Source organism: Erithacus rubecula (assembly GCF_903797595.1).
Source record: "Erithacus rubecula genome assembly, chromosome: 10".
NCBI classification, from domain to species: Eukaryota; Metazoa; Chordata; class Aves; order Passeriformes; family Muscicapidae; genus Erithacus; species Erithacus rubecula.
The window spans coordinates 17,530,437-17,548,351 of record NC_136662.1 but is presented as its reverse complement, the minus strand read 5'-3'; the positions used below and the strand labels follow the sequence as shown (position 1 = coordinate 17,548,351).

At 62.4% G+C, this 17,915-nt stretch overlaps 1 protein-coding gene across 1 annotated transcript; it reads left to right on the top strand.

The window, feature by feature from the left end:
• Positions 1 to 342: 342 nt before the first annotated feature.
• SLC6A9 (solute carrier family 6 member 9) lies at positions 343 to 17,850 on the top strand. The gene is made up of 14 exons (XM_079314005.1): positions 343 to 494; positions 2,872 to 3,018; positions 11,686 to 11,842; positions 12,001 to 12,132; positions 13,017 to 13,269; positions 13,348 to 13,480; positions 13,913 to 14,047; positions 14,127 to 14,230; positions 14,307 to 14,544; positions 14,633 to 14,767; positions 14,987 to 15,086; positions 15,340 to 15,440; positions 15,628 to 15,798; positions 16,020 to 17,850. Exons 2-14 carry the CDS (start codon positions 2,989 to 2,991, stop codon positions 16,230 to 16,232), a joined length of 1,902 nt encoding a protein of 633 aa, XP_079170131.1. The 5' UTR covers positions 343 to 494; positions 2,872 to 2,988; the 3' UTR covers positions 16,233 to 17,850.
• The last annotated feature ends 65 nt before the right edge of the window (positions 17,851 to 17,915 follow it).

Sequence of the window (17,915 nt, the reverse complement as noted above, 5' to 3'; positions counted from 1 at the left end):
CGTGTATGTTCACGTGTAGCACTTGCCCGTGCAAGCCTGCATTTGCCCCTCCACCTTCGCATGCCTGTGGGATACCGGCGATGTTAATGCCCAAGTGTGCCAAGCGCAGAGTGTGCCCATGCATGCCCGTGCGTGCAGCATGCCCGTGTATGCCGTGTGCCCACGCGTGTGTGTGTGCCACACGCAGCCCGCGTGCCCGCGGTGCCCGCGGTGCCCCCGGCGCGGAGGGGCGCGGTGCGGGCGCGGTGCGGGTGCCGAGGCGGGGCGCTGGGGAGCGCGGCGAAGCGGGGGGCGGAGCACGGCGGCGGGGGCGAGAGGCGGCGCCAGCCCCCACCGACCTCCAAACTTTCATTAACTCGGCAGCACCGGCGGCGGCGGCTCCGGGCCTGGTGGAGCACCGGCACTGACACCGACAGCGGACTGGGCGCGGCGGAGCGGCGCCCCCGCGGGCCCACCCGGCGCGGCGGGAGGGGCCGGGCGGCGGCATGGGCACGGTAAGGGGCGCGCACCTCCGCCGGCACCGGGTGCCCGGCCCGTCCAGCAGCTGTAGCAGCACCGGGGATGGCACGGGAGGAGGAGTGGGTGGGCTGCCGAGGAGGGATGAGGAGGGGACGAGGGCCTCCGGAGCGGCGGGGTCGGGGACATCGGTAGCGGCACCGGGAGCGGCCAGCCGTCAGGATGGTGTCGGGAGCGGAAGAGCGGGATAGCGGGATGCGGGGCGGTCCCGCATCTGTTGCTCTCGCGGCGCGGTGCCGGGGCAGCGCGGGGGCGGCGGCGCGCAGAGCGGGACCACCGCCGCCGCACCCGGGGAGGGCACCGGGCACCGGGGCGGCCCGGCTCCGTGACGGAACGGGGGGGTTGGCGGTAATTTTCCACGGGCATGTGCCGGGGCGGGGCGGCGGAGCAGCCACCACGTGGCGGCTGATGTAACCGGGCCCCCCCCGCCACCGTACTGCACCGGGCGGCGGCGGCGGGGAGAGCGGGCGGCGGGCGCTGCCCGCGGGGCCGCACCGGAGCCGCCCCCGCGGGGCGGGAGGGGAGCATGGCGGCGGCAGGCCGGCCCTGCCCGCCTTCCCTGGACACCGGGCAGCCCCGGCCGCGGTTGCGGTGGGCCCGGCGGATGCTGGCGGAAGAAATGGCCTCGCAGGTGGCAGCGGCTGCACCGGTGCATCGGGCCGCCCTCCCGCCGGGCGGCAAGGGACTGGGGCTCCATCCTTCGGTCGGGCATCCGTGCCCTTCTGCTGGGTGCCGTGTGCTGCCTCCCCGTGCCGAGGTGTGATGCCTTGTCCGGGAGCCTCTGTGTGTGCCCAGGTGTCACCGGTTCCAGGGTGGCTGCCACCCGTGCCGGCTCTAGGTACGAGCTGCGCTGCCCCCGGTCTGTCATGGCATCCCGCAGCTCCGGGAGAGCCGCCCCGCGGCACCAGTGCTCTGCATCCCTGTCCCTGCTGAGCTACGCTGCAGCCTCGGGCATCCTTGCATCTGTCCCATTGCCACACCACCGCTGGCTTCGCGCTCGGTGCTTGTCAGGCTGAGAGCCAATGCTAGTGGCATCTACGGTGCTCATGGAAGCTTATCAGCACCTGGCAGACCCAGAGGGGAGTGGCAGCCGTCCGGCCCCTTGGGCACTCCCCCTTCCCCGGGCACGGGATTAGTTCCCGGTGTGAATTCAGGGCCGCGGGGTGGGCAGCTTTTGGCTGGCTGATGGTAGGTGTGTGATGGGGAGGAGGTCTGGCCACTGAGCCTGCACCTCCCACCTTTGAGAGGTCCCTGTGCCATTCCAAGAGGCAAGCTTGTGGCAGTGATGACATCTCAGCTCGCCTGGAAATGCAGACAGTGCTGAGGAGGGCATTGGCAGTGGGGTTCAGTGTCTGTGGTATCTGCTGGCAGCAGCCTGTCTGTGCTGGAGGGGCTGGGGGCTCACACCACAGCCCCTGGATTACTGCCCCTTATCTACACTGCCCATGCTCCTTGCTTATGTCTTAAGGTCTTCTGCTGATTGCTTCAGAGTCATGGCAGCCCGGGGATAAGCCCTGGGGTGTTTGACTGCTGCTGGTGGTGGTCAGGGACCCTCAGTGCTGGTCAGGGGTCCTTCTTTAGCCATCAAGTGTACTGAGCACTGGTGTAGGTCTGCAAACACCAGTGCTTGTTGCACAGATAATCAAACTGGTGTTTTGCAAGAGCTTCTGTCCCTTCCAGTGGGGTCAGGCCTCAGTGTTCCCCTGGGGCCTCCAGCAGCCCCAGGCTGGGGCAGGGGTGAGGGCCAGGAAGACAGATGCCTGTGCCCGTGCACTGTCCAGCAGCACCTGGCACCCAGCAGAGCCCAGCGGCTCGGCCCCCCTGCGCCGCACGTGCATGCGATGCACCGGGGCAGAAGGCAATCGTTTCCCATCTGTGTCCTGCGCGGCAGCTGAGCCCTGCGCTGGCCCCGCTCAGCGCCCAGTCCCAGCGCTGTCGTGTGCTGCAGCCACTTCAGCTTCGTCTCTTGCTGGGGGAGAGCTCAAGGGGCCCCTGCTCCTGCCCACGGCCCCGACGCCCACCTGCCGGGGGGCCAGCAGCCAGCTGTCCGCAAGGTCGTCTGTCCACAGCGGGTAAATCTTTAACTGCTTCTTGGGAAACACCTGGGAGCTGCCGCTCGTGTGGGTGCCAGGGGGTTCAGAGACGCTGCAGGGGCTGGGAGCCAGCAGGAAGAGACCCCGCCGCCAACTCACCCAGCCCCAGGCTTCACCACGAGTCCTGCTACCCTGTGGGCAGGTACAGGGGAGCAACTTGCCTGGCACAGCCGTCCAGTTTCTGGAGGGAGGGGGAGACCTGAGGAGGGGAGGTGCCCACCCCTCCAGTCACATCTCTCGGTGTCTTCTCCCCTCTGCCCAGCTTGCTCTGACGGTGGATTGAAGGACACTGGTGCTGGTGCCACAGGCAGCGTGACAGAGAGCGGGCAGGCGAGAGACCCTGCACTGGGCAGCCGGCACCGTGCTCCAGCCTCCAGGAATGGCCGATAAGTGCAGCGAGGGGCTGCTGGTAAGTGCAGGCATGTGGGGAGCGGGCTGATGTGCGCCACTGCCTCGGGAACACAGAGAACCTGGCGCAGGGAGCAAGACCCTGGGGCTCCTGTAGGACTTGGTGTGCCCTCCCGGCACACCCAGTTGGGGTTGTGGCAGCAGAGTGCTCTTCCAGCATGACAATTTTTGGGCTGATGCTCTCTCTCCATGAGCCTGTTGCCTGTGGGGCTCTTCGGGTGTGGTGTCTCATTGTGCCTGGAGATGCTATCACCTGTTTTCAGGCGCTCTGCCTAGCCTTATCACCCACCCCAGCTCTGCAGGCAGGCGACTCTACAGCCTGCTGTCGTCAAAGGGTGCAGGTGTTCCTCCAAGCCGGGTGCCCCCAGAGATTGTGGCTGCTTGTCCTTGCCTTCACCCAGTGGGCTTGCTGAGACTGGGCTGGTAGAATGGTGCACCGGGGGAGGAAGGTTTCTCTGGGCACCAGTGTAGTGCCTGACCTTCCATCCTCATGAGTCGTGTGTTGCAGGGTCCTCTGTGCCGTGCACTTGCCTGCACCAGGGTAGCTTTGGTGTTCCAGGCAGATGTGGGATGTGCCCACTGCATGTCTTTGGCAACTTGAATTTCTGTGACAGTCTGCAGTGCTGCCTTAGGCAGGTGAGCCCCCAGGCTGGGCTTGGTTTCTTTCCTTTTTCCCAAAGGATAGGAGCTGAATGCTGAGATTGACATGGTCACCGGGCCCTCCCCTTCCCGGGGGGCTTCCTGAAATAGCTGCACACTCCAGCTGGAGGGCTGGGAGCCAGGGTTTGCCTGGGAAGCCAAGAGCCCGGGGAGCGGCATGCTCCAGCAAGTGCTTCCAGCGCTCCCGCGTGCACGCAGTTCCTCTGCTTGTGTGTCCCAGCACGGCCCTGCCGGCTGTGCCAGCAGCACGGAGCCCAGCGCCCATCCTGCCCCCACAGAGAAGGGCTTGGGGCAGCTGGTGAGATAGGAAGGCAGATTTCTTCTGGAGAAGTCCTGGGCTGGTAACAGAGAGGTGCTGAGGATGGATCTGGGGACAGTCAGGCTTCTGTACATGGCACTTGCCGTGACACTGTGTCATTGGTGTTTTCTTGCTGAGACCAGAGCAGTCAGTGATGCACGGGAAGAAGGCTGAGCCTGACACCCATGTCAGGGAGCCAAACATTGGAGTGCCCACCCACTCCCCATAAATCTTTAACCCGCTTCTCAGAAGTACCGGACCAGCCCATCCCAGCGTGAGGGTGTCAGGTGCAACAGGATCTGACATGTGCTGTGTTGGCCACCCTGATTCTCAGACCTCTTCCTGGCCCTCCCCTGTTTGCAGGGTGCAAGGATACCCCTGCACAGGGCATTGCTGCTATGGGGTCTGTGGGGAGAAGGATAGATCCCTGTGAGAGCATCCCTGCTCCTGAAGCATCCCCATTCCTGCATCATGTGAGCCCCAGGAGGAGCTGCTGTGATTCTGACTATTGAGCTGCCTGAGTCCCTGGGAAAGGAACATAATCTCCTTGGCCTGCCTCCAGGGCCCTGCCAGTAACTTCGTAAAGTTTAGTCCTGTCCTCTCATCCCTGCCTGCAGGTGCACTCCCACCCCCACCACCACCAGTCCAGCTGGGCTCCGATCGGGCAACCTCTGCCCAGCATTGTGTGCAGTGCCTGTGACTGGACAGTGCCCACTGTGCCCCACCTGGGGAGGGACAGGGGTGATAGGAGGCAGCAGGTGGGTGATGTGTGGCTGTGCCTCTGTTTCCCTACCTGTCACCTGGGGTGTGGAGAACAAGGATGATGTGTACTGCTTTTGCAGGATTTGTGGTTTTGGGTGTCCCTGTGAAGCTCTGAATGCTTATTCCAAAATAGGAGGCAGTTGGGAGGGGCCGTGCCCACCCTAGTTCTCCCAACCTCCAGAAATGCTCTGACTGCAGAGTGTGAGATAGCTCCAAGGGCTGGATCAGTCCCTGTGTAGCTGGGCAGAGGGGATCCCTGTGAGCCACAGGGGAGGGTCTGACTGCCCCTCCCTCCCAGGCCTTTAAGAACATTTTGTTTTGTTGTCCTTGGGATGCTTTGTTCAGGCTCCAACATTGCCAGTGGCTCCTGACTCCCAGGGCTGCCTTGCTGGCACGGCCAGGCAGCCTTTGGCTGCAGCTTGCCAGCTCAGGTAGGTTCCTGCTGTCACCCCAGACCACCCTGACCACACACGGGGGTGCTGCTCCCACTGCACTGCAGGGGGAATGAGGGCTGGGGGGTCCCTGCCTGTTCCAGACACCCCCAGCGGCGCAGTGCCACTGACCAGTGGCAGGAGCTGCGGAAGTGGCTTTTGGCTGCGGGAGCCCTTCCCGGAATACCAAGGGGCAGCGGTGGGGGGGCTGGCGGGGGATTTTTCTGCCTGAGCGCCCTGGGAGAATCATGTCTGCCCTGGTAGAATGGGGCCAGAGAAAGGCAGCCCTGTCGGGAAGCACTCAGCTAGGCACTGGGACAGGTCCCTGGGCATCATTCCTACCCCAGTCACCCTGCGGTCCTGTCAGTGGGCTGGAAGACCTGTGGGTCACCCCCCATGCATGCATTGCCCCTGGATCTCTAGTTCAACCCCAGCACCACCAGCCGGTCAGGTTGGGGACCAGAATGCCAGGGTAGGTGAGGGTCCTGCTGCAGGCCCTTTGTTTCCAGCAGTGTGCCTCCGTGCAGCTGGCTGTCCCCTCTGCCTGCTGGGTGGGCTGCCAGGGAAGTGGTGCTTTACTTCCACAGGGCAAGGCTGGCACATCCCCAGGACAGGATGCTGGGTCCTGCTGTGCTGTGCTGTTCTCAGGCTGCTCTAAGGGGCAGGGGGTGCAGTGTGCCCAGGGCAATGGGCATGGTGGTGGCACACAGGTGGCCCAGGCAAAATGTTGCAGCTGAACTGGGTAATGGAGGGATGCCCACACATTTTGCAGGATGTCTGGGCACAGAGCTGCTTGGCTGTATGTGGGGCTGGGGTCACTGGGGCTGGCACAGCATGCGGCTCTTGGCTTGCACATCTTGGGGGGCACAGTTGGGTGCTGCTATCCCATGGGTGGGACATGTCCCAAGCTACTGGGTGGCTGGTGCAGGAGGGGACAGGAACAAGCAGTGATGCTGGCATGTGGGAGGTTGAGTGCCCACCCCGCACACGTGTGCTGTTCACGTGTGCGCCCACGGCCGCTGCTGCCCGGACCCCAGATGGTCGCCCGAAAGCGCCGGCCCGTCCCCCCGCCCTCCGTGCACCATCATGTGTCACTGGAGCCTTGGCCACACTCCCCAGCCGGGACACAGGGCTGGGAGCAGCTGGGGCACCCCGAGCCTGGCTGTGGGGCACCCTCTGCCTGGCCTCCAATGGCACACAGCACCCCACCAGGGTCCCACCTCGCGCTGGCAAAGGGGTGAGCAGGGAGGCTGTGGGGTGCTGGGCAGTGAAGGGGTCGTGGCACAGCCCTCCTGCCAGCCAGATGGTCCCCCTCGGGGCAGTGACCTTGTGAGGGTTGCCATGGCGGCCCCATGATGTCACCAATAGGATGATGTTTAGTGAAGTAGCATGGTACCAGGCTGGGGATGGTGCCAGCAGAAAGGCTTGTCCCTGTGCCCCTATCCTTAGGCAGGGCCATGCCCTGTTCCTGCAGCCCTTGAATGCCCACGGTTGGGATTGGGCATGAAGGGCCAAGCTGCTGTGTGAATGATGGGCATAGGGGCAGGAATGCATGTGTGGGGCTCAGCATGCTGAGGCATGGAAACCGGGGGCTCTGAGGGAATGTCATCATGCGCTATGCTCCAAGAGCGGCTCCTGGCCCCGGCCAGACGGGCAGCGGTGCCCGCAGGGAGGGCAGTGCTGCGCGCTGGAGCGTGCAGGGCTGCGAGCAGCTGGACCCCGCTAACGAGGCCTCATTAAGTGGGACGGGGCTGAGCCCGCTGTGCAGTCTGCTCTGCCTTGCCCTGCCTGCCGAGCCGGGGAGGGCACCTGGCTCGTGGGGCGCAGCTCGTGGGGGGCAGCAGGGGCAGGCGGTGCCCGCGGGCTGGGCCGGGCAGGCATGGTGCCAGGGCAGGTGGCATGGTGGGGCGCCGGTGCCGCGTCGGGGCGGGCGGCAGGGGGCCGAGCCTGGCTGGGAGGCAAGTGGGGAGCGGTGCCAAGCGCTGGAGGCGGCGGGCGGGGGAAGGCGGGAGGGCGGGCGGCCGCTGCTGCGCCGGAGCCCGAGGTGCCAATGAAGCTGGGGACTCACGGAGCCGTCCAGCCTGGGCCCCCGGATGGCAGCTGCCAGCAGCCAGGCCCCCGCGGACCCTCTCAGCAGGTCAGTGGGCAGGTGAGAGCAGGGTCTGGGGGGCAGAGTGGGGGGCGGGCCAGGTGGAATGGTGGCCATGCCAGTGCTGTCCCCCCACTGCTCATGGCTCTCCAAAACCCTTTGTACTGTTCCTGGGGTGGTGGCTCGGCAGGGCTGAGCTGCAGCTGTAGGTTTGTGTCATGGCATGTTGGAGAGGTGCCCCCAAGCCCCACAGCCTTTGATGTGGGTGCTCCAGGGAGGGAGGAGGGCCGAGCGTGGCACCAAACCCCTCGATGGCCGCAGTTGTGTTGGGAGCAAGGAGTGATTGCCTGGCAGTTGTGTGTTTGTTATCCCTGGAATCTACTGATTTTGCAGAAGAGATGCACAGCGCCTGGGTTGCAGCTCAGTGCTGCAGGGGCAGAGTGTAGCAAAGATTCTTCTTTTCCCCCCCCTCCCCTCTTCCCTTTCATGGGTATCAATGTCAAAGTTGGCCCCGGCCCTGTCATGGCAACTCAGGGCAATACTGGTGGGTCACAGAACATGCTTAAGGCTGTCACTTGAGCTGGACAGCCTCCTGCAGTGAGGGGTCGTGAAGGCTGTGTAATACTCCTGAGAGGTCCTGGGGTCTGGGCATGGCCCTCATCACTGCATAACTCCAACTCTGGGGCTGTCCCCAGCACTATGCCAGATGCCTTTTCCCCTGCAAGATGCCTCTGCTACACCAGAACAGGGGCAAACATGAGGCTGGGCACCAAAGAGAGAGGCTAGGGAGAGTCAGGATGTGCTGGTGAGGCTGACAGAGTCAGGATGTGCAGGGCACAGCAATGTCTGATGCAGGGATGGCACCTGTGGATTCATTGCCCCATGTACCAGGAACAAGGAGTGCAGGGCCTGATTATAGGGCCCCCAGCACCCAGGATCAGTGCAGAGTCAGCACGAGCACCCAGGACACCCCCTCTCTAAGTGACCCCATCCCTTGGGAGACCCCCACCTCAGGCTGGGGTTCATGTGCCTCCAACATCCTGCACCCCACTTTCTTTCCCTGGAAAAGCCACTGTTGTGGCAAATGTTGTAATTAGCGTATTTTTCTATCTTCCAGCAGACTCTGCCTAAAACAGCCATGAGTTTGTTGCCATGGCAATGAACAATGACATCAGGCTGATGACATCAGGGGTACTGATACCCTTTGCTGCCATTGCAGGAGCAGCTCTGACAGCCCCTGAGTTGGAGGTTGGATGGAGAAATTGGGGGTTCCTCACTGCTTCTTGGAGGCTGGATAAAGCTTGTGCCCCACAGAGTGCCTCTGCTGGGCTGGCATACCCCCATGTGGACAGTTTGAATGGGAAGAAAAGAGGAGGGGGTTCATGCTAGAGATGCCTCCCATGAGGACATCCCCTTCCAGTATCGACCCTGCCACCATCACAAGCTTACCAGCCATAAATCAGGGCCCCTTAGGGAAGTGGGGCGCATCCGGGCACCCCAGCCAAGCTGCCATTGTGTGAGGCAATTCTGCTTAGCATGAGAAAGACTTTGGTGCCAGGCAGGGTGATGGATGATGCTGCCTGCTTTGCTGGGCTGGGGAAGTTTTGGCTGTGGTGTATGGGGGGGTTCCCTGGGGAAGGGGGAGGAAGGATGGTCTGGGCACCCTGAACGTCCCCTTTTGGGATGTTTTGGATATTCCCTTTTGGAACTTCCCTTCTGTAGACATCTGGGGTGCCTGTGGCATCCTTCCTCCTTCCTGATGTTATCACCCCAGCCAGAGTCCTTTGCAGCTGCATTGGATTACATTAATGGAAAATTTGGGGCCTGGGAGCAGGACCTGGTTCCCCCAGAGACTGCACTGTTGCTGGGTGGCAGCTCTCCCTTTGCATTCCAGCCCTGTCTCCTTCCCACGGCAGGGAAAGGAAGGAGTTTCATCTTCCCAGATGTCTGGGTTATCTCTATCCACCCCCTTCTTTCACCATGTGGAGTTGAGAGGGTGGTTAATGAGTGTAAAGGGCAGGGTGACCTTCCTAGATTTGGGGTTTGGGGGGGGGGGTTGTAGCGAGCTGATGGGTGAGCACGCAAGTGTTTGCGCACGTGTGCTCACTTGTGCATGCATGGGCACACATGTGGCTGCCCCCTTTTTGGGGACAAGTGCACCAAAGCCCAGTGCTGCAGGAAAGGAGGAGGGAGCAGCACAGGCCTGGTGGTTTCATTGCATTGGTGTCAAGCAACTCAAATTTGGGGTGCTTCCTGAGGCTTGGAAGTGAAGCCAGGGTCACTTGAGCAGACCAATGGCTTGGAAGAGGGATGAGGTCCCCTGTGGGCACCAGGGCTCCTGGCTTAGCTGGAGTCATTCAGTGTATCTGGTCCCCTCACCAGAGCCTTTGTCAGGGAGGCTGGAGCATTGCCCCACTCCTGCTGGCTGTGCTGCTCATTAGGAGCCTCGTTAGTGCGAGCAGCTTAATCAGAGCTTCCCAGTTGGATCAGTCTGCTCGAGTGGGCAGTGTGCCCTGGCATGGGGACACTTACAGTGTCCTGTCCCCTGCTTTGGGGACCCCTGAGTCCTGTTCTTGCACAGCACCCCACAAGAACCTCTGCTGGGAGGGTGGTCCCCCAGCAGCTGGAGCTGCTGTGAGCTTGTTTCCACTGGACCCTTGGCTCGCAGGTCAGGTGGGGCACTCCGGTTCCCTGGCTGGGCATGGCAGCACTGCCCCTGTAGCCCTGCCCAAAGTGTCCCCCGATCCCCCTTCACCCCACCCAGAGTGCCCTCCATCCCCCTTCCCCCTGCCCAGAGTGCCCTCCATCCCCCTTCCCCCTGCCCAGAGTGCCCTCCATCCCCCTGCCCAGAGTGCCCTCCATCCCCCTGCCCAGGGTGCCCTCCATCCCCCTTCCCCCTGCCCAGGGTGCCCTCCATCCCCCTGCCCAGGGTGCCCTCCATCCCCCTGCCCAGAGTGCCCTCCATCCCCCATCCCCCTGCCCAGGGTGCCCTCCATCCCCCTTCCCCCTGCCCAGAGTGCCCTCCATCCCCCTGCCCAGAGTGCCCTCCATCCCCCTTCCCCCTGCCCAGAGTGCCCTCCATCCCCCTGCCCAGAGTGCCCTCCATCCCCCTTCCCCCTGCCCAGGGTGCCCTCCATCCCCCTTCCCCCTGCCCTGCACCCCAGCCCGCGGCGCGTGCGGGCCCCGCTCGCAGCAGATGGCTTTGTTTGGCAGCGCGGTGCCGGAGTCGCTGGGCATCACGTCCCGGCTGTGCCGCCCTAATCAAATGACACGGTTAGGTGCACCGCGCCTGCTGCCTGCGCCCCGCCGGCGTGAGCAGATCCAAGGTGACGGCTCCCGTTTGTGCCCCGCTCACTGCCGGCGTCAGCCCTTTTGGGGGGCACGTGGAGAGGGGTGCAGGAGGTGGGCAGGGGTACTGGGGTGTCTGTGGTGGTGAGACTGCACTGTGGAGTTCCAACAGGCACCTAGGGCTGCTGGCACCCTGTGCCGCTCCTGTAAGAGCGTGGGTGCTGTAGGATTATGGACGGGCAACCAGCACCCTCACCCCATGCACCCGTCCATCACCTGGCCTCAGGTGGGGAAGGGGTGGGCTTGGGGCATCCCTGCATTGCAAAATGCCATCTACCCCCAGCCTAACCTGCCAGAGCCCCACAGCATCCACGCAGGACATTAGTATGACCCCAGGGCTGTGCTGGGACAGAGCCATGGGGTGATGGGTTCCATCCCTGCTGGGATGACAGGCACCCATTTCCTTTGTTGTTGTCCTCCTTGGTGTGAGCTCACATTGTGTGGCAGTCTGTACAAAGCGTCCTTTCTTGACCCCTTCTGCCCCCTGCCCCCCCAGTCCTGTGCAGTGAGAGACAGCTGGGCACTGGGGCTGTCCACACAGGGGACCCAACGGCATGGGACCCCCTGTGAGCTGCCCCAAGCATGGTGCCCTTGCTTAGTGCTGAGCTAGCAGCGGGATCCTGAAACAGGGTGCTTTTCCCAGGGGAGTACCCAGGCCCCTGCCAACTCTAGTCACTGCACCTCATTTCCCATCGAGACGGACTTCTGCTTCAACCCGGGGGTCCCACAATTTCCCCCCCCGTGGTGGGCAGTGGCCACCCAGCAGGACCTCTCTGGCTGGGCACAGGGAGGGGGGGCACAAGAACAGAGGCCTCTTTGTGCTCTGGCGCCTGGACCTGCTTTGTATGAGTTACAGGCTCTCCCTTTGCTGCAGCCGGGCTCTGGGCAGAGCCATTCACTGGGGGGGGCTGATACTGCTGCCCTCCCCCTCCTTGGCACTGGCTGTGCATGGCGGGCGGTGGGGAGGCGGGATGGGGAAGGATGCTGGGGACCTCCCAGCCCCGCTCGGTGGCTGTCACCCTTCCAATGGGGCCAGCTGGGGGGTCCCCAATTGACACATCCCACGGCATCTCTCTGCAGAACGGCGCCGTGCCCGGGGAGCAGGGCAAGCAGGAGAAGAGCGTCAAGCGTGGCAACTGGGGCAACCAGATCGAGTTTGTGCTGACCAGCGTGGGCTATGCCGTGGGCCTGGGCAACGTCTGGCGCTTCCCATACCTCTGCTACCGCAATGGGGGAGGTGGGTGTCAGGGGGCCAGGGGAGTGGGGGTTCCTCTGGGCAGGTGTGGGGGTGTGCACCCCAGCCCTGCATGGTATTTCTTGGGATGGTGCAGGGCATGGGAAGCACAGCCATGCCTGTCATTACTGTTCACTCATCCTCTGGTTCTTGCTCACCAGGTGCCTTTATGTTCCCCTACTTCATCATGCTCGTGTTCTGCGGCATCCCCCTCTTCTTCATGGAGCTCTCTTTTGGGCAGTTTGCCAGCCAGGGCTGCCTTGGCGTCTGGAGGGTCAGCCCCATGTTCAAAGGTAAGGAGCTGCCTGTCCATACTGGCACAGGCCAGCACAGGACACCTGCTGTCACAGTGCCTGGCAGCTGGTGTGACCCTCACACATTATGGGGTGCACACCTATAGCATATCACATGGCCCAGTGCAGGCACCTGCAGCTCCTGCAGGCTCATGACCTGCACACAGATCACAGTCTGCATTGCACTGGTCCCCTGTGCACATGCCCACTCTGGCTACGCTGCCCTGCACAGCCTGCCTTGCATCCCTTGCACGCATTACACGTGCCCCTGCACATGCATCACATCTCCTGCGCAAACCCCAGCCCTGCACTGGCATCCACTGCAGGCATTACACACACATCCCTGCATATGCCACATGTGTCCCCTGCACATCACTCCTGCAGAGGCCACTCAGGTCCCCTGAACACACTGTGGCATGTCCATACAGTTGTCTTCCCGGACCATAGGTAGCAGGTGCTGTGCCCACGTGCTTGCCCTGCCATGTCTGGACCCTGCTCCAGGTGCATGTCCTGGCTTACCGGTGTGCTCCCATGCTGCTGGCTCCCCTGGCCCAAACCTGCACATCCCAGATAACTGCAGGCCTAAAATCACTGTAGCCCCCGCTACCCAGTTCTCTTGGGCTGCAGACCCCAAGGATTTGCCTGCAGTCTGTGTGCATTGCCATGTGTCCCAGGGGACCCTTAGCACCACTAGGCTTGTTTGGAGGTAGAGGATCCCATGCACAGTGTTCCTCATACCCATGCCGAAGCCAGACACTGAGCTGCAGCATGGCTGCAAGGCTGCTGACATTGCTGCATTGCATGCAGCCCACCCCTGCCATGGCACAACCCTGGTGCTGTGCGCCCGCACCCTGCCGCTCACCCCTCCCCGGTGCTGTTCCCAGGCGTGGGCTACGGGATGATGGTGGTGTCCACGTACATCGGGATCTACTACAACGTGGTGATCTGTATTGCCTTCTACTACTTCTTTGTGTCCATGACACGCGTGCTGCCCTGGACGTACTGCAGCAACCCCTGGAACACGCCCGACTGCGTGGGGGTGCTGGATGGGAACCTCTCCAGCCGTGCTGCTCTCAACATCACCCAGCTCCTCAACACCACCCAGAAACGCACCAGCCCCAGCGAGGAGTACTGGAGGTACCGGGGCCTGGGATCAGGGCTGGGGGAGCTGGTGATGGCTGGGCCCCACTGACACTGCTGCCCCTCGCCGTACAGGAGGTATGTGCTGAACCTGTCAGATGATATCGGGAACCTGGGCGAGGTGCGGCTGCCGCTCCTGGGCTGCCTTGGTGTTTCCTGGGTCGTTGTCTTCCTCTGCCTCATCAAGGGCGTGAAATCCTCGGGGAAGGTACCTGTGTGTTCCCTCTCTAGGCCCCTCCCTGTGGGTGTGGGCATGCCTTCAGGATAGATGGCCATGTCTCCTCCAGGCATAACCCCTCCCCTGCTGGGAATGAACCTCCCCTTGTGGACATGTCCCCATCCCTTCTGGGCACAGCTCCTCCTCTTTTAGCATTGTCCCTGTCCTCTGTGTGTGCTCCTCCCAGTCTGGGAAAGGTGACACCCCTGTGACCTGACCGCATCCCTCTAGGACACAGCTCCTCCCATATGGCCATGGTCCCACCTCCTTGTCGATAGTCCCTTCTCTGGACAGTATCCTCTCCTCCTGCTCTGTCACTCCACACTCTGGACCATAACTCAGCCCATAGCCACACTTTAGCCATAGCTGCCTGTGTCCCCACCCCTGCCCCCATCCCCATCTCACTGAAGTGCTGCCCCACAGGTGGTGTATTTCACGGCCACCTTCCCATACGTGGTGCTCACCATCCTCTTTGTGCGCGGCATCACACTGGAGGGGGCTGTCACTGGCATCATGTACTACCTGACGCCCCAGTGGGACAAGATCCTCAATGCCAAGGTGAGCAGGGACGAAGGGTGACGGGCAGCCAGGGCTGAGTGGGGCTGGGGGCACAGCACTGACCATCCCACTGCCATAGGTGTGGGGTGACGCGGCCTCACAGATCTTCTACTCGCTGGGCTGTGCCTGGGGTGGACTCATCACCATGGCCTCCTACAACAAGTTCAACAACAACTGCTACCGGTTAGTGCCTGACCACAGTCCCCCAGTCCTGCACTGTCCTCGTGTGCACTGCCAGCCTTGACTCCTCTTTCCATAGGGACAGCATCATCATCAGCATCACCAACTGTGCTACCAGCGTCTACGCTGGCTTCGTCATCTTCTCCATCCTGGGCTTCATGGCCAACCACCTGGGTGTGGATGTCTCCAAGGTGGCTGACCATGGGCCAGGCCTGGCCTTTGTTGCCTACCCTGAGGCCCTCACCTTGCTCCCCATCTCGCCACTGTGGTCCGTTCTCTTCTTCTTTATGCTCATCCTCCTGGGGCTGGGTACACAGGTAGGTCATGGTGTGATCAGCATGTTCAGATGGGGTGGCATGGTGGGGCCGAGGTGGTGATATACTGTCCCCTCTGCCCCATATGTAGTTCTGCCTGCTGGAGACTCTGGTCACAGCCATTGTGGATGAGGTGGGCAACGAGTGGATCATCCGCAAAAAGACCTTCGTGACGCTGGGAGTGGCTGTGGCTGGCTTCCTGCTGGGCGTCCCGCTCACCACACAGGTAGGTGACCACGGAGCGCCATTGCCATGGCCACCTTCATCAGCTGCATCCACTTTGGCCACTGTGATGCTAGTGACAGCCAGGGCCCGGTCTTGCCAGGCAAACATTGATGATGGTGCCCAGAACGAAGTGTCTCCATGCTGACTCTGGCATCAGGCATTGCCGTGCCAGCAGCGGTGGTACCGCAGGGGCAGCTGTGCCAATGCGTTTCTCTTCCAGGCGGGCATCTACTGGCTCCTGCTGATGGACAACTACGCCGCCAGCTTCTCCCTGGTGGTCATCTCCTGCATCATGTGCGTGGCCATCATGTACATCTATGGTAGGTGCAGCTGCCTGCAGCCCATCAGACGGAAGGGCTGACCCAGCCAGCCGGTGGGCAAGGGTTTGTCCCAGCATCTGGCCAATCAGCAGTTTGCTCTGTGCAGCACAGGGAGGCTGTTTCCCACTTGGGAGCTGCGTCCCGGGGAGGCTCATGGGTCCCACCATGATGGCTTTGGGGCTGGGGCTGGAGTTGGGTGGGCAGTGAAGGGGCTCAGGTCACCACCACGGCTGATGGTCACTTTTCTCCCCAGGGCACCGCAACTACTTCAAGGACATTGAGATGATGCTGGGTTTTCCTCCCCCGCTGTTCTTCCAGATCTGCTGGCGCTTCATCTCACCTGCCATCATATTTGTGAGCATTGCAACCATGGGCATTGGGCTATGGGAGGAGGGGGTGAGGAGCTCACCTGGATATGGCACTCCCTGGAGGGGAGAGCGTTGGGCTCAGGAGAGCAGCAATAGGGCAGAGCAGGGAAGTTGTGGGAACACAGAGCAAGCTGCCTGCTCCCCACTGGCTGATCCTGCCTATCCCTTCCCAGTTCATCCTGGTCTTCACAGTGATACAGTATCGGCCCATCTCCTACAATGACTACGTCTACCCTACCTGGGCCATCAGCATTGGCTTCCTCATGGCGCTCTCTTCAGTCATCTGCATCCCCATCTACGCCATCTACAAAGTGTGCCGTTCTGAGGGGGACACACTTCTTGAGGTGGGTGGCCAAGGGCTACACCCCTTTGTCTATGTCCCACCTGGGGCTGCTGTCAAGGCTGTCCCTGACCTCACTGGAGCTGTCAGCAGTGGCTGTGTGCAGGCAGCATGCAATAGGCACCACGTGTCTGTACACCCCTGGAAGCTGCTGGCATGTTAGTGCAGACCGGGGCAGGGGAGCATGGTGGGTGCTAATCTTGTCTCCATCCTCTCCTTTTCCAGCGCTTGAAAAATGCTACCAAGGCGAGCAAGGACTGGGGCCCAGCACTGCCCGAGCACCGCAGTGGGCGCTATGCCCCAGTGTTCAGCCCTTCCACCGAGTCCCACCTGGAGGTGCAGCCCCTGCAGCCAGAGAAGGGCCAGAATGAAGCAGCGGCTGCATCCCCCGTGCAGGGCAGCAATGGCTCAGCCCACAGCCAGGACTCCAGACTGTGACCCCCCACAATCCCCGCACCCCCTCTAACCCCTCTTGCACCTTCCGCTGGCGGAGCCTGGCTCCGGGCTGCACTGGACCATGGGGGCTCTCAGCACCCATCCCCGAGCCCCCCCCACCTCCTCGCCGGTTAACCCCCCCGCCCCCGCCCCCGTGGCGTTTGTTAACCCTCGTGTTTACGGTAACCTTTGTGCTCGACGCTGGGACAAAAGAGGAGGGGGCACAGCCCTGGGAGGGCTGGGAGCGAGAGGCACTTTGCAGGGGCCTTGACCTGGGGGTATGCACAGGATGGGGGGGGTGGGATGCTCCCAGGCTCCCACCCCCCCTTCCCTAAGCCAGGCAGCCTGCCCTGCCATGGGGCACCTTCCTAACCTTTCCCTGGGAGGACATGGGGTGGGACCAGGGTTGGGCATGCCAGGATTGCCTGCAGCCTATGTGCACAAGGCTGTCATGGCAGGGGTCGGCACTGCAGGGACCCCCAGCCTGGATGCATGCTCACCGTGACTCAGAGCCTACTGGGTCTCACTGGTGGTCATACCCAGGGCTGCTGCCAAGGCACCAGGCCAGCACAGGGAGATGGGGGGCAAGCATGTTGCTTGCACCGTCAGGGGGATCTGATGGCACAAGATACAAGCACTTAGAACACACGTGTATACACGCGTGTGTCCCTCACAGACACAGGATGGACACAGATGTGGTGTACATGGGCATGAACGTATGCACGGTATGCCGGGGCTGTGCAGGCAGTGAGCTGGGATGCTCCTCTCCACGAACCCCTCCACCCTGTGGCCCCACTGGGGTCTGTGGGTGCCCTTCTGGGTGGCCAGGCATTGCCTACAAAGCTGGGCACAGCCACAAGCACAATGGGCACAGCCCAGTGTTGCTGCCTGCCCCACAGTGGGGCAGGAGGCTGGGGAGTACTTAGGCCTGGCCGGGGGGTAAACAGACAGGGATGAGGTCCAGCTCTCCCTGGCAGCCCCAGCACTGGCAGGGGACGACCCTCCATGGTGCTAAGGGGGAGCAGGATGGACCGGCCTCCCCCAGCTGCTGCTTAGCAAGAGGTACCAGCGGAGACACAGAGGGCTGCACCAGCCCACTCGCTCCGAGCCATCTGGGGAATACTCAGTCCCCAACCAGTATTAGTGGAACAGGACGCACTGGCAAAGGCTGGGTGGTTTTAAATCTGTCTTCCAGCTCCAAGCCAAAGGGCTCGGAGCTCTTGATTTGGGGTGGATGGGATGAGACCCTTCCGACCCCGCTTGCTCCCCTCCCAGCCAGACCCTGTTCTCCCTATGCTGCAGCCCCGAGGCTGGCACAGGGACACGGCACAGCTTGGCACGGTGGCGGGCGGCGGTGGGCAGCGCGCCCCAGCAGGATGTTCCAGCTCCCCGTCCCGAGCCCCCGTCGTGCCGCGGCGAGGGCGCAGGTTCCCGCATGGTGCCCGTGCCCTGCCCCTCGAGTCACGCCGCTACTCTTCACCTCTAATTGTTAGCAATAACGCGCGCGTCCCTGGGCAGCGCTGCCTGTGCCAGTGTCTCTGGGCAGCACTGCCCGTGCCAGTGTCTCTCCTGGTGTAGAGTTCTAAAGTATCCTAGATTTTAATGAGATTTATATTCCTGAGGCTGTGTGTGTGCTGTGTCCTGCTGTGGCCTTCTTTTGGAACCATGTGGGGGGAGAGAGGGGTT